The sequence below is a fragment of the Drosophila sechellia genome, chromosome X, assembly GCF_004382195.2.
Source record: "Drosophila sechellia strain sech25 chromosome X, ASM438219v1, whole genome shotgun sequence".
In the NCBI taxonomy this organism is placed as follows: domain Eukaryota; kingdom Metazoa; phylum Arthropoda; class Insecta; order Diptera; family Drosophilidae; genus Drosophila; species Drosophila sechellia.
The window spans coordinates 5,416,990-5,429,462 of record NC_045954.1 but is presented as its reverse complement, the minus strand read 5'-3'; the positions used below and the strand labels follow the sequence as shown (position 1 = coordinate 5,429,462).

The following is a 12,473-nucleotide window of genomic DNA, read 5'->3' as shown; positions in this document are numbered from 1 at the left end:
GAGCAAGGTACATATGTTAATGTCGGCAAAAAGTGGCCATTTCAATAGCGGCTTAAGTAGCTCCTCCAAATCCTTAATGGAGCCAAACATTTGCCAAAGTCAGTTAACAACTTTTTGATGGTTGTGCCACATTAAGCGTATGGATCGTATCATAATTTGTGCGTGCTCTTTAATTAGCTTAACTATCTGTTGATATTGCAAGGCTCGCAGTTGAAACTGGTTAATAATAATAAATCAGGCTTATAAACAATTATCATTAGTAGTTTAAAGGCGGCTTAAAGATGTTTTAAACTTCGAAACAAATTAAAGATATCACCCCAAAATGAAATGCCATGTAAAATATATAGTTTGTTAAAATATTTTATTGGTATAATCAAAAAAAAAAAACATACATACGACTTGTTAACTGGCCATGGCATTCTATATTCTATATGCACAGGCACTATATATACTATAACATATAACTTTGTACAGTTTAGCTTAGAGAGAAGTGGCAGTACGACTTGTAAGACTTGGCCTATTGCCAGTAGGCGGGCACCAGCTGGACGGGACCCTGGACACTGGCCATTTGGTAGTGAGGCGGTGCCATTACGTTGACGCTGCAAGGAGAAGTGGAATCATTAGATAGAACTGCCACTGGATGCGGACTGGGAATCAGTGCACAATTACCGCATGGGCTCCGTATCTCGATAGTAACGCGGCCTGGGCGCCACATAGTTGTTGGAGGTGAAGCTGCGCGGATTGGCCACCGGGAAGCGTATGGCGGGCTGCTGGACATTGGACGCACGTCCTCCGATCCTGGCGCGGGCCCGGGGGCGTGCCACTCCGGAACGTGCCGCTGCTGCTGCTCCGGCGGCCGCCGCTCCACCGCCTCCTCCGGCTGCTACAGCTCCGCCGGCTGCTACTGCACCGCCGCCGAGTGTGTTCAAAGCAATGCCACCGCCCAGACCCAGGCCGCCCAGATTAAGAGGACCCAGGCCGCCGGGCGCTGCTCCGAGCGCTGGCTGTTGCCACATGGCCGCTAGCTGAATGGGCACCAGGGCGGGCAGGGAGACGGTGACGGGAACGCCGGGTGGTGGACCAGCTGGCGCCTCTGGTGCCGGTGCCGGTGCCTCGGGCTCCGGTTCGTCCTCATCCTCTGGCGGCGCTGGCGTTGTGGTCTCTGGCTCGGGTTCGGGCTCCTCTGGCTCTGGCTCCGGCGCCGGAGTCGTCGGCTTGGCCACATCCTTCCAGGCGGCCAGCAGGGCCAGCAGCTCGTCCTTGGTCACGTGCGGACTGTGCGATGACGGCAGCGGGCTGAACTCGAAGCTGGGACTGTTCCAGCCGTGACTGAGGCCACCGCTACTCCAACCGGGCGGCGGACCGGGCCCAAAGAGCGATCTCTGCTGGCGGGGAATTGGTCCAGAGATGGGGCCCGGAACGAACTGGGCGTTGGCCAGCTGATCGATCAGCAGGACCACAAGGATCCCGAGGCTAAGGCTACTCTGATATCTGGCCATTGTGACTTAACTGGAGCTGCTGTGCGCGATTTGTGTCTGCGAAGTTAAACGATAGCGGGGCTTATATACTCCCATCGAAGATCTGATCCCCGAACTCCGTTCGTGAATTGGGTTAACAATTGGCTGCAACCGGACTAGATCGGCTGGACATGGACATGGACCTGGGCCCGCTGACCGGAAGCGTCATGGACGCCTCAAGAGCTGCAGAGCTGCAGAGCCGAGGAGCAATCGGCATTGGCATTTGGCCAACTGGTTCAGTTCGAATCCAATCGCTGTTCACGCATTTCAGTGTGCCTAGGAAGCGTGCGCCATTTATGGCCAGCAATTGCATCACATACTTATACTGGATTACCAAAGTAAATGGTCCGCAAATGAAAATGAAAACGAAAATGAAAAGTGGAAAGCGCGTGCAAAAAGCGGGCAGATGGATGGATGATGGCTGGCTGGATGGAAACTGGTTCCTGCATGGACTCCTCGCAGCTGTGTAGCATAGTGTTTTAATTGCCATTAACTGTGCCAATGTGCGGGTAAATAACATATTATGTGCAAGCGCAAATCGATGTAATTAACTATTCGAAGGACTCTGCTGTTGCTCATGAATATGCATGGCAACGCGGCGTATGAGTGATATGAGATAATCCACCAGGAAAAGTGTGCCAACTGATTGTGAATGAGGTAGTACAGTCTGCAGTCTGTTAATTTGCACAATCTATAGATTGATATATATAATGATATATATTTGGCGCGTCTAATCAAGATTGGAAAGCGAGCAGTCCCAGGACTTTTTATCCTCGTGAAACTGAATGAGCACCAGTTCATAGGTGGCCACCGTGCCCGCCATCTAAAAGATACATATATAGCACACATGGCAATCCGAAGATTAGCGCTCAGAGAGATTATCTCACCGCCAGGAAGAGCTTCCTGGTGACATTGAAGAATTTGAGGCCCGTTAGCGCCACCTGATCGCTGGCCAGCTCGGTGGCGAAGCGGAAGACCTCCGGATGATATCCGTTGAGCGGAACAAGGCGCAGCAGACGCAGTGGCTCCCTGGCCTGGTCATTGATCGCCGAAACGAAGAGGAGCACCGCCGTGGATCGGCTGAGCAGGAACAGCAGCGAGAAGTAGAAGTAGACGGCATGGGCGGAGGAGGGCATGGTGCTGGTTAGCGGGAACAGAATCATTTCAAGCTGTGCCTTCGTCTGCATAACTCACTTGATGCTCTTGAGGAGCTGCAGGCAGATGAAGTACAGATTGCTGCCGAAGGATATCAGCATTATACCGGACACGGCGTCGTCCACCTCCCGTATGAGCTCCACTATGGAGCGGTAAAGAGTGCGTGACCACGTCCAGTAGGCTTCCGGCATGGGCTATGAATGTGCATCCTCGATCATGATGGATGTGTGTTAGGAAACTAGTTAACACCCACCTGTCGCACCTGCTGCTCCAAGCTACGGTTCAGCCTGGCCAGCATCTCGCTGAGACCCATGCCCAGCATCATCAGGAATATGTCCATGTAGCTCCAGCCGAAGGTGAGCAGCACGTTCTGGATCTTGCCCAGCCAGGCCAGCCAGTTGGAGTAGGGGAACACCTCGAACAACTGGGCGCTGGTGCCATGCAAATAGGATTCCACGGGATCCTTTCTTCGTGGACAGAAGTCGTAGTACACCACCGAAATGATGCTCAGCAGGTGCTCCACTGGAAAAGAAGCATGCGATTATACTCAGCACAATTCGGAATCCAAACGTATTGGTGACCCAACTCAGTGAAACTGCCAGCAGCACGAAGGCCACCAACTTGAGGCGACGGGCAGGACGAGCCCGTTGCAGGCAGCAGGAGTAGCCGGGTAGCCGCCGCTCCACCGCCGCCCAGTGGCGCATCAATCCAGGCCAGAGTTGGGCCAGGTTCAGGAACTGCCAGGAGGCGATCAGGATGCTCACGTGAAAAACGATGGGCTCTAAATGGTAATTAACTTATGCAATTGCTACATTGCCCAACTGCATCATTTCATCTCACCCACACTGCGCACATCCAGCACACTGTGGGCCACCCGGCGGATGCTGAAGGCCAGATCCACCGACGTGGAGCAGAGGTACAAGGAGCTGTACCAGAAACGCCAGCTGCGCCGCCTGAAGCTTAGTCCCCTGTACGTTGGAGCACCGATTCCGCTCACGGGCATCAGGCAAAAGCACTGGGCCACCGCCAAAACGGGAGCAACTGCCTCATGGAAGGAGCCATCGTGCAGGAAGTTGTTACGCCTTCCTCGCACCTGGCTTTCTGGATTGTAAAAGGTAATTAAGATGAACATACTCATGGGATTCTATAGCATTGGATCACCTCGAATTTGATCCAAGCCGCTTTTAAGATTTTTCAACCAGATCTTGCCCTGAATTTTCAGATGCCGAACAGACCGATTGCACCGATTTCGCTCTTTTAGCTGTCGCATGGTGTACAAGGTCTAAATCCTGACTAAACGGCTAAGTCAAAAAGGCAGCAGGATGTGATAGAAATCCACCTGTTTGTTATCAACTAATGGCCAGTGATGAGGAATAAAACAGGTCTGTTGTATGGTATTTAAAAATATATATACCATTTATGAACATCTTTTTGACGTGCTCCTGGTTTTTTAGAGTTTAAAAGAGTGTTTTTAGTGGATAATATTAACTTAATACGTTCTGTTAAAATATTTTTTACTTTTGGCATCACTTGTAACGAGTATTTAATTATCGCGACCTTGAAACTCAATGGCTCCACAACATGCAAATTGACAGCACACTCCATCAGCTATGAACTTGGCACTACTACTGGGAAAATTATAAATGATTGCTTAGTAAAAGAAACTATGTGCAGCTGTCGCATGGCGCAAAATTGATTGCGCATAGATGACCTGCAAAAAAATGTCATCATCATAAAAATGTGGCATTAAAAACTAACTAAATTTATGAAAGTAAATGACAGCAACTGATTTAAAGTATAGAACGAGAGTACTAAAGCAAGGAATTATTTTCTTTTATGTCAAGGAAGCTAATTTGCAAGCAATTTTCTACAAATATCCTTTAAGCCCGGCTTAGAATTTCAAAAACCGATAGGCGCCTGCGCAGCGCGTCAATCGATAGAACGCCGATTTCTTAGATCAATAGAACAGTTTGCATCGAACTTGTTGCCAGACAACCAACCAACAACATGTTCGATCGCGCTCGGACTAAAAAAACTGTAGCCAGCCGCTCATTTCGTTTGTTGTTCTTGTTGCCGCTGTTGTTAATTGACGACAGTAAAAATACGACACTTTGCTCTCTGCGATCGGTTAGTTAAGTTGGCTTAGTTGGCCAAGCAGCGCTTCTGTTTCGATAATTCAGAAGTCGAAATTGTGAGAAGGCCAGAATCGGCTGGTTGTATTTATTTAGTTGCGTTTTTGTTTTTGTTACTGTGCTGCGCGGAGCGATTTAATGTCAAACCCAAAATGCAATTCGAAAGCACTTAAGAAACGCCAAACGAAGTATAAATTTATAATAAGCGGAAAACAGTGAAACGGGTTCGAGTTCGGGTGAGTTTGTTGTTGTTCTGTTATTATTTTTCGTTTGTTTTTTGTGTGCGTGTGTGTGTGTTTCTCTTTCAAGACCAGAATCCAAATCATCCGGCCAAAAAAACGGCCTTACCTTTGTTAATAATTTGAGTTGCGCGTTTTTATTGTTGTTGCATTTGGTCCACACGCACACACAGTGAAGCGCAAACTGCACGAGCGCGTGTGTGTGTGTGTGCATTTGCAATGGAACGATAATGGAACGGCTGTTTCCACAATTGAAAATATCGCCATCCTTCTCGCTCACATCCCAAATCCCGAATTCCACCCTCTCACAAAACAAAAAAAATCAGCAAAGAGGGGAGAAAGAAGTGGATGGGGAAAGAGGATGCGTCAAAATGCAAGCGGTACACCGAGAGAAATAGATCAAAATTAGGCAGCCAATTAAGGATAATACCAAAATATTGCAATCTTAAATTCATTTGTGGATGCTGTTGAATCATTTTAGATTTCAAATTGAAAATATTTGTGAATGTGAGTCTCATTTAAATTTGGAACAAATGAGTCATTTGTTTATTTGCCTAAAATGAGTCAGACTTGGAAAAAAAAATTGAAATGGAAATGAAAGTCAGGCTTATAAAGTCTCTTGTTGTTATTTAAACAGTTTGTTTGATACCGCCGCTTCCGATTTGCTTTCTCTTTCGCTCTTCCGCTGTCCAAACATTAGCTGCATGAATCATCATCTTCATCCCACTCCCCCCGCAACAGTTGGTAGCGACTCATTCAGCTCAAGTCTCTTGAAAACGACGAAAAGTAAAGAAAAACCCAGCTCCAAAACGATCCACAATACACCTGTGCATTATCTACATATGCTCGGGCTTATTCGGTATATATACTATATACATACATTCCCCCCATATCGGAAACTTATTTGGGCATTACACTGGTATATAGCTTTCGATTAGTCAGCGAAATGCAACAAAAGCGAGAAATATTTCTCGCTCACCGACACGATCAGAAAAAGTAAACTCAAAAGGAAGCTTATATCGAGCAATTCTGCTGATAAGACAGGGGTCCTAACTCAAAAACCCCAGAATAGTGTTTCCAATAACTGTATGGTGATCTCAAATTTGCTTTACTGTATAGGTATTTTCAAAAACCCCATTTATAATAAATATTACCCATCATAATGTTTAGCAAGATGACACATGAGATTATGCCGATATAATTGATATCACGACCAAAACAATCGAGGCATTCACAACCTTATAAACTGGGCTAGATAAAAATCAGGAACCCTTTAAGAAAATACAAATGAGACGAGATTAGCCCTATTTGCATTCGACTTCCCGCCCGCTACATAAATACTTGATTGTAAATATTTGTTGATTGATTATTTATAAAGCTTCGTTCCGCCGCTGGTCTTGCCTTTTTTTTGTTTGGACGGTGGGAACCCGAGGCTGATAAGACTTGGATTTAAATATATACATAGCGCATATCGTATCCCTTATGTGCTTAGCTGTGTGTACATATGTATGTGTGTACATAATGTGCATACTTGTGAGGGGCGCGATCAGCGTGTTATCTCTGATATCTGTGCCATCATCATCGTTGCCAACTGTTGAGGGGCTTTGGAGCACACTCGCGGGCAGCACTTTAGTTTACATCTCAGCTGAGCATTGAACTAGTGAACTAGTTGGACCTCTTGAAATGCCCTCTGCTGTTTGGACACGCATTTATGGGCAGGGAATTAAACGAAACGGCATGGCGCATGGTGCTCATTTTGGACGGGATGCTCCGGGATGCATATTCAGATTTCCATTTCCAGTTGCGGGCCCGATGCTCCCCTCCTATTCGGAAACGAACTGAACTGAGTAGAACTGCGGAGACCGAAAAGAACTGAAACAACTCACATAGAGTTGGAAAACAAACACACATGTTGATCATGCATGAAAGCGGACCGCTGCCCCGCCCCCATCCCGTGAACTCCCCATATTTGGATGGTTGGACGACGCTTGATGAGGGGTTCCCAATCCTAAGCCCGTTGCCGTTCCCAGAAGCATGGCACCACCACGCACCGGAAATAGCGTTAAATGCGTAACAAGGCGCTTTTTAATTTAACCGATCCAAATAAAAGAATTAAATAAATGGAATTGTGTGCACATGCAAAGCGGTTGGACAGCAGGCGTTATCAGCCCACGAAAACGCATGACGAACGGCCGGCTTAATTGAAATTGTCATTGATTCAATACGCAACATGCAGAGAGCATATCATGATGGTCTTGTTGGGTTCGTTCTTCGTTTCACTGGAAGAAGCGAAACTGAATCCATTTGATTGCGTTTGTGTGGCAAGAGCACCACATTGCCATCCATCGCGTTCGCTTATCAACGGGCGAAGAAAGGAAAATGTACATTTAATTGGTCGTAAAAAAGTGCACTGTAAATGGTAAAGTCGCTGATAGCTTCTAGCCGCTTGTTCGCAATGATAACAGCAGTGTAACAAATTTCAGAGGCGACCCTCTTCCAAAACTCGAGATTCCAAAAAAAAGAAGCGTTTCGAAAGTCTGAAGAAAACGCAGAGAAGATAAGGGCCTACTTGACAGCAAATAGCGAAAGTATTGTACATTTCCAAATTTCAATTGGAATCGAAACGGGAATCGCTTGCGTTATCGAAATAATCGCCTCAATTGCGTGAAGCTATCGACACAAAGTGCCAGTGGGTATTGAGTCAAAGTAAGGTTTGTTTATATTAAATTGGATAGATTGTATATTTTTCCCGGCTTATTCATGGGAATACGATATTTTTGAGCTGAACTCGATAGCTCAACAATAACACGACTTGGCGTCAATTAAATGATAATACGTGACTAGACCATGGAAATCCAATATACGAGTAGTTGTTGAAAAGAAAGCAGCGAAAACTGGTCAGGTAATGAGTCATCATCATCAGAGTCATCTTGGCTGATTAGCACAAAAGCCAGTTCTCATCTGGTATGCAAATGGATTAAACGCTCCTACGTACATAAGTAGTTGAAGTTGTTAAACAGGAACTTAAGATGCCACCAACAGTTTCCAATTTTTAATTGCGCATAACAGGCGTCTTTCATGTTCCTGTCCGCGTTTGACATTGATCTCCTTCTGAATCCTGATTCGATAATATGCAATCTTGGAGCCATCAATCACGCAGTCAGCAGCGATTTGATATATATATAACACCATATTATTCAAAGCTGTTTGCCTTGCTCGGTTGATGAGGAAATTGGTGAAAAACTCGAACTTTTGATGAAAAATTCGTACAAATGTGAATTCAAATGGCGTGCAAACCGGCTCGATCATTACGCTTGGCCAGTTGGCCCGCAGAAATCTTATAACAAAATCCGTTTACATAAATCAAATGTCTCGGATGCGATAAGCTGGTGGGAGTACGCAGACTTCCTCGCTAATCCCGTCGATCGGATCGGGTTTTTACTCGGTGCCACGCCGAGAAAACTGGGCTATTGCATCCGCAAATTAGTTATCTTGTTGTATTGCTCGGACGTCCATTCATTCACAGATTTTCACGCGCCTGAAACTTGATTTCTTCTGATTACATTTCCTTTATCGCGGAGCACAGAAATTTTCACATTAGTTCGATTAGATAGTTAAATTCTAAACAATCCATAAGTGCATCATGCTTCTGGGCAATTAGAAATGGTAATTTCATTCATAAGTTAAGCGGATGTTTGAACAACATATTGAGTTTTCTACATCCGGCTATTAACTTTCTTCTTAATTACTCAAGATACGGGCTAACAAATTTAAACAAACAATAGGGATTAGCACAAGCGATTTGAATGCAACCAATTTAAAAGATACAGCTCCTTTTCCTTAAGAAGTAATTGAAATTAGCTAATGACATCGTTTGCTTGTTTCCCCCGCAGAATGGAACTGGACATGGATATGGATATGGGAATGGGCATGGCAACGGCAACGGGCTTCCTTTCGGACGCAGACATGCAGATGGACGAACCGGCGGCCCCCACGCAATCGATCTACCCGCATTCGGCGACATTGTTCGCGGCCATTAGTGCCTGTGTCTTTGTGACGATCGGCGTTCTTGGTGAGTAATTGGCATCCCAGATCCAGCTCAAGGATGGCTAACCAGTTTTTTCTCCGCTGAATTGCCGCACAGGCAACCTGATTACCCTGCTGGCGCTGCTCAAGAGCCCCACGATACGGGAGCACGCCACAACCGCCTTCGTCATCTCGCTGAGCATCTCCGACCTGCTCTTCTGCTCCTTCAGCCTGCCATTGACCGCAGTGCGATTCTTCCAGGAGGTGAGTCTTCATACCTGTGAATGTAATATACAATTAGTGAATGATTACCATTTGCTTGATTCCAACGACAGAGCTGGACTTTTGGTACCACGTTGTGCAAGATCTTTCCGGTGATCTTCTACGGCAATGTGGCTGTTTCACTCCTCAGCATGGTGGGCATCACCCTGAACAGGTAGGCCCACGTCTTGTCCGTTTTGTCGCAAGCTAATCCACAACCGTCACCCTAATCCCCTGGCAGATATATACTCATCGCTTGCCACAGCCGCTACTCGCAGATATATAAGCCCAAGTTCATAACCCTGCAGCTGTTGTTCGTTTGGGCCGTGTCCTTTCTCCTGCTGGTAAGTAATATTGAAGCCATCTCTTCCTTTTGTGTGCACGCATTCAACTAATCGGTTTTCAGCTGCCGCCCATACTGGGCATCTGGGGCGAGATGGGCCTGGACGAGGCCACCTTCTCCTGCACAATACTCAAGAAGGAGGGACGATCGATCAAGAAGACACTGTTCGTTATCGGCTTCCTGCTGCCCTGCCTGGTGATCATCGTCTCGTACTCGTGCATCTACATTACGGTGCTGCACCAGAAAAAGAAGATTCGCAACCACGACAACTTCCAGATCGCAGCGAGTGCGGCGGCCAAGGGCTCCTCGTCGTCCGGCGGCGGATCCTACATGACCACCACGTGCACGCGCAAGGCGCGCGAGGACAATCGACTGACCGTCATGATGGTCACCATCTTTCTGTGCTTCCTCGTCTGCTTCCTGCCGCTAATGCTGGCCAATGTGGTGGACGACGAGCGCAATACCTCGTACCCCTGGCTGCACATCATCGCCTCCGTGATGGCCTGGGCTTCCAGTGTCATCAACCCGATCATCTATGCGGCCAGCAATCGCAACTACAGGTAAGTTTGCTGGCAATTTTAATATAAGCTGCTATCGGGGTTCTAAAAGCGAATCTCTTCCATTTCAGAGTGGCCTACTACAAGATCTTCGCGCTGCTCAAGTTCTGGGGAGAACCGATGTCGCCGATGCCGAGTAGAAACTATCACCAAAGCAAGAACTCCAAGGAGCTGTCGGGCGTCATCCGCAGCACGCCGCTCTTTCACGCTGTGCAGAAGAATAGTATTAACCAAATGTGCCAAACATATTCAGTATGATCGAGCTCGCAGTCGAGAGTCTGTGTAACTAGAGCTTGTAATTCATATCAATTACCTACTTATTACTTGTTAGTTCATAATTATTTACGATGTATGGCCGTGCTTACATCAAAGACAATCGAATTAAATACATATACGTAGACCAATTGAGAATTCTGCTGTTTTTTAAGTTTGCATATTCAAAGAAATCTGATTTAAAGATTGAACTCAAGATTTGCCATTTCTACAAGGCGCTAACTCATCTTAAGAACCACATAAAAGTAGATAACGCACATCCCATTTGGATCTAACCAACATTATATGTGGATCAGGGAATGCGGCACTTGTCATTTAATTTTTTTAAACTAATTTCGATGAACCCATGTACCACTCGCGTTTGTTTCTTTCACAAAATCAAACATACATCGGCATTTTCACTTTAAAAAAAAGATTTTATTTAGTTTTTCGTCTTCATTGAACCGAAGAACCCTTAACGCGCACTATAGACAATCGGAGAATCTGGATGCATCCTAGGCCTTGACAGCGAACTTCCTCTGGGGGAAGACGGAGCGCTTGCGGATCTCCTTGAGGGTCTTGCGGTTGGCGTCACGCGGAGACAGCGCCTTGCGGATGGCGCGGGTCTTCTTCTTGCGCAGATCCAGGGGCTTGTACTTCTTGTTCTTGAAGACCTTGCGCAGATTCTCCTTCTGCTTCTGGTGCATCACAATGTAGACGCGAGCGATGGCCTTGCGGACAACGCGGCTGTATGGATAAGAGCGCGAAATGCACAAAAGACCGCAATTAGTTTGGGACGCTAGTCACTATGTCGGGCATACTCACATCTTGGAGAGCTTGGAGGGAGCTCCGCCGGTCACCTTGGCCACGCGCAGGCTGAGCAACTCATTCTTGAGCTCATCCAGCTGCTTGGTGAGTTCCTTCTTGTCCTTGGTCCTCAGCTCGGAGCACTTAACCTTCACCTGGGCGGGAGCACAAACAAACGGGCAGAAAACAGAACATAAGTATTGCTTGCACTGCAAATGGAATGTTCATTGGCCCTTGGGCCTGCGAGCATCGGTGTCGATGGGTTAACCAACCAACCATTTTTCTAGCTCTGCTCGTTAACACTTAGCACAGAACAAAAAACCAACGAATTTTCCTTATTCACTAAACCAGCAAATTAAGAAATTCAGCACGTGGCTTAACGCAACCTCTCCGGAAACGCGGCGAAAAGAAAAGGAAAGAAGAGGAAGCAGAGGTGCTAGGGGTGAGCACAAAATAGTGTGCTAGCGTTTTGCGTCTCAACTAGCGTGGTGCATTATTTATCGTATTTCGTGTTAACACCATGAACGGCAGTAATTTGGGGCGCGTTTTAGCCATAACTTTGGCTTTAAATCGTTTGTTTCGTTGTAAAATAGGTTAGAAATCTTCTCGCTCATAAAATACCAACCATTTTTCTCGCTGGTCACGTCAAAAAAGAAAGATGGGACTTGCAGGAAAGTTGGTGGTGGCACTATTGCAACTCCGCGCGGCGAGCCAGTGGCAACGCTGATATCGAACCGGTTCCAAGTCCGTCAGAAAAATAGATAAATCAAATTTCTACGATTGCAAAAATATTCCAAAACAAAAAACCATGATGAAGTAAAGGTTTTTAAGTGTGTTAATATTTATTTTGCTAATGCCAAAAAAAGGCTAAATAGAACCATTTTAGAGAGCTATAAATCTTTAAAAACATTACATATTGCCCATTAACTCTTTGAAGCCTATGTATAATTTAAATGTTCATAATAATAAGACGAACTATTCCGAGCGCAGAAGGAATCCTAAAATAATGTAATTAAATTATTTTTTTTTGTTACATAAGAAATAGTTTTTATAATGAAGTTTTTATTTGGTCAACGCGCTGTTACCTATCTGGCAACAAAATTTGATCTGCTTAAGGTGTTTTATTTTTGTTTACGTTGTGTGTTTGTTACAGAAAGTGTATCCTAGGAAAAATAGGGAGAATT

At 45.9% G+C, this 12,473-nt stretch overlaps 4 protein-coding genes across 5 annotated transcripts; 1 reads left to right on the top strand and 3 right to left on the bottom strand.

Moving 5' to 3' along the window:
- Window positions 1–368: 368 nt before the first annotated feature.
- LOC6612378 (ESX-1 secretion-associated protein EspK) lies at window positions 369–1,517 on the bottom strand. Its single transcript, XM_002036851.2, has 2 exons — window positions 670–1,517; window positions 369–599 (listed from the first exon to the last, which is right to left on the bottom strand). The coding sequence occupies exons 1-2, from the start codon at window positions 1,497–1,499 to the stop codon at window positions 518–520; spliced, it is 912 nt and encodes a 303-aa protein (XP_002036887.2). The 5' UTR covers window positions 1,500–1,517; the 3' UTR covers window positions 369–517.
- Window positions 1,518–2,242: 725 nt separating this feature from the next.
- Window positions 2,243–3,952, bottom strand: LOC6612379 (gustatory receptor 5a for trehalose). Its single transcript, XM_002036852.2, has 7 exons — window positions 3,834–3,952; window positions 3,513–3,773; window positions 3,259–3,453; window positions 2,926–3,194; window positions 2,712–2,866; window positions 2,405–2,657; window positions 2,243–2,340 (listed from the first exon to the last, which is right to left on the bottom strand). The coding sequence occupies exons 1-7, from the start codon at window positions 3,940–3,942 to the stop codon at window positions 2,248–2,250; spliced, it is 1,335 nt and encodes a 444-aa protein (XP_002036888.1). The 5' UTR covers window positions 3,943–3,952; the 3' UTR covers window positions 2,243–2,247.
- Window positions 3,953–4,783: 831 nt separating this feature from the next.
- On the top strand, window positions 4,784–10,641 carry LOC6612380 (protein trapped in endoderm-1). Its single transcript, XM_032724514.1, has 7 exons — window positions 4,784–5,040; window positions 8,937–9,115; window positions 9,188–9,333; window positions 9,405–9,505; window positions 9,572–9,674; window positions 9,737–10,233; window positions 10,302–10,641. Exons 2-7 carry the CDS (start codon window positions 8,938–8,940, stop codon window positions 10,486–10,488), a joined length of 1,212 nt encoding a protein of 403 aa, XP_032580405.1. The 5' UTR covers window positions 4,784–5,040; window position 8,937; the 3' UTR covers window positions 10,489–10,641.
- A 257-nt stretch (window positions 10,642–10,898) lies between these two features.
- On the bottom strand, window positions 10,899–11,995 carry LOC6612381 (60S ribosomal protein L35). Of its 2 annotated transcripts, none has more exons than XM_032724516.1 (3): window positions 11,915–11,995; window positions 11,308–11,444; window positions 10,899–11,229 (listed from the first exon to the last, which is right to left on the bottom strand). In XM_032724516.1, the coding sequence occupies exons 1-3, from the start codon at window positions 11,915–11,917 to the stop codon at window positions 10,998–11,000; spliced, it is 372 nt and encodes a 123-aa protein (XP_032580407.1). In that variant the 5' UTR covers window positions 11,918–11,995; the 3' UTR covers window positions 10,899–10,997. The 2 variants fall into 2 exon arrangements, with proteins under 2 accessions (XP_032580407.1, XP_002036890.1); XM_002036854.2 differs by lacking the exon at window positions 11,915–11,995 and adding an exon at window positions 11,566–11,699.
- Between the last annotated feature and the right edge of the window lie 478 nt (window positions 11,996–12,473).

Bases quoted from the DNA above. Each gene is read 5' to 3' on its own strand.
- LOC6612378 (XM_002036851.2), bottom strand. From the start codon at position 1,499: ATGGCCAGATATCAGAGTAGCCTTAGCCTCGGGATCCTTGTGGTCCTG. The intron at 600-669 runs GTAATTGTGCAC...TTCTCCTTGCAG, and splicing joins CGAGATACGGAGCCCATGCG to CGTCAACGTAATGGCACCGC.
- LOC6612379 (XM_002036852.2), bottom strand. From the start codon at position 3,942: ATGCGACAGCTAAAAGAGCGAAATCGGTGCAATCGGTCTGTTCGGCAT. The intron at 3,195-3,258 runs GTTGGGTCACCA...CTTCTTTTCCAG, and splicing joins GCTGCTGGCAGTTTCACTGA to TGGAGCACCTGCTGAGCATC. The intron at 2,867-2,925 runs GTGGGTGTTAAC...GCACATTCATAG, and splicing joins TGGAGCAGCAGGTGCGACAG to CCCATGCCGGAAGCCTACTG.
- LOC6612380 (XM_032724514.1), top strand. From the start codon at position 8,938: ATGGAACTGGACATGGATATGGATATGGGAATGGGCATGGCAACGGCA. The intron at 9,334-9,404 runs GTGAGTCTTCAT...TTCCAACGACAG, and splicing joins CAGTGCGATTCTTCCAGGAG to AGCTGGACTTTTGGTACCAC. The intron at 9,675-9,736 runs GTAAGTAATATT...ATCGGTTTTCAG, and splicing joins CCGTGTCCTTTCTCCTGCTG to CTGCCGCCCATACTGGGCAT.
- LOC6612381 (XM_032724516.1), bottom strand. The intron at 11,230-11,307 runs GTGAGTATGCCC...TTATCCATACAG, and splicing joins CCCTCCAAGCTCTCCAAGAT to CCGCGTTGTCCGCAAGGCCA.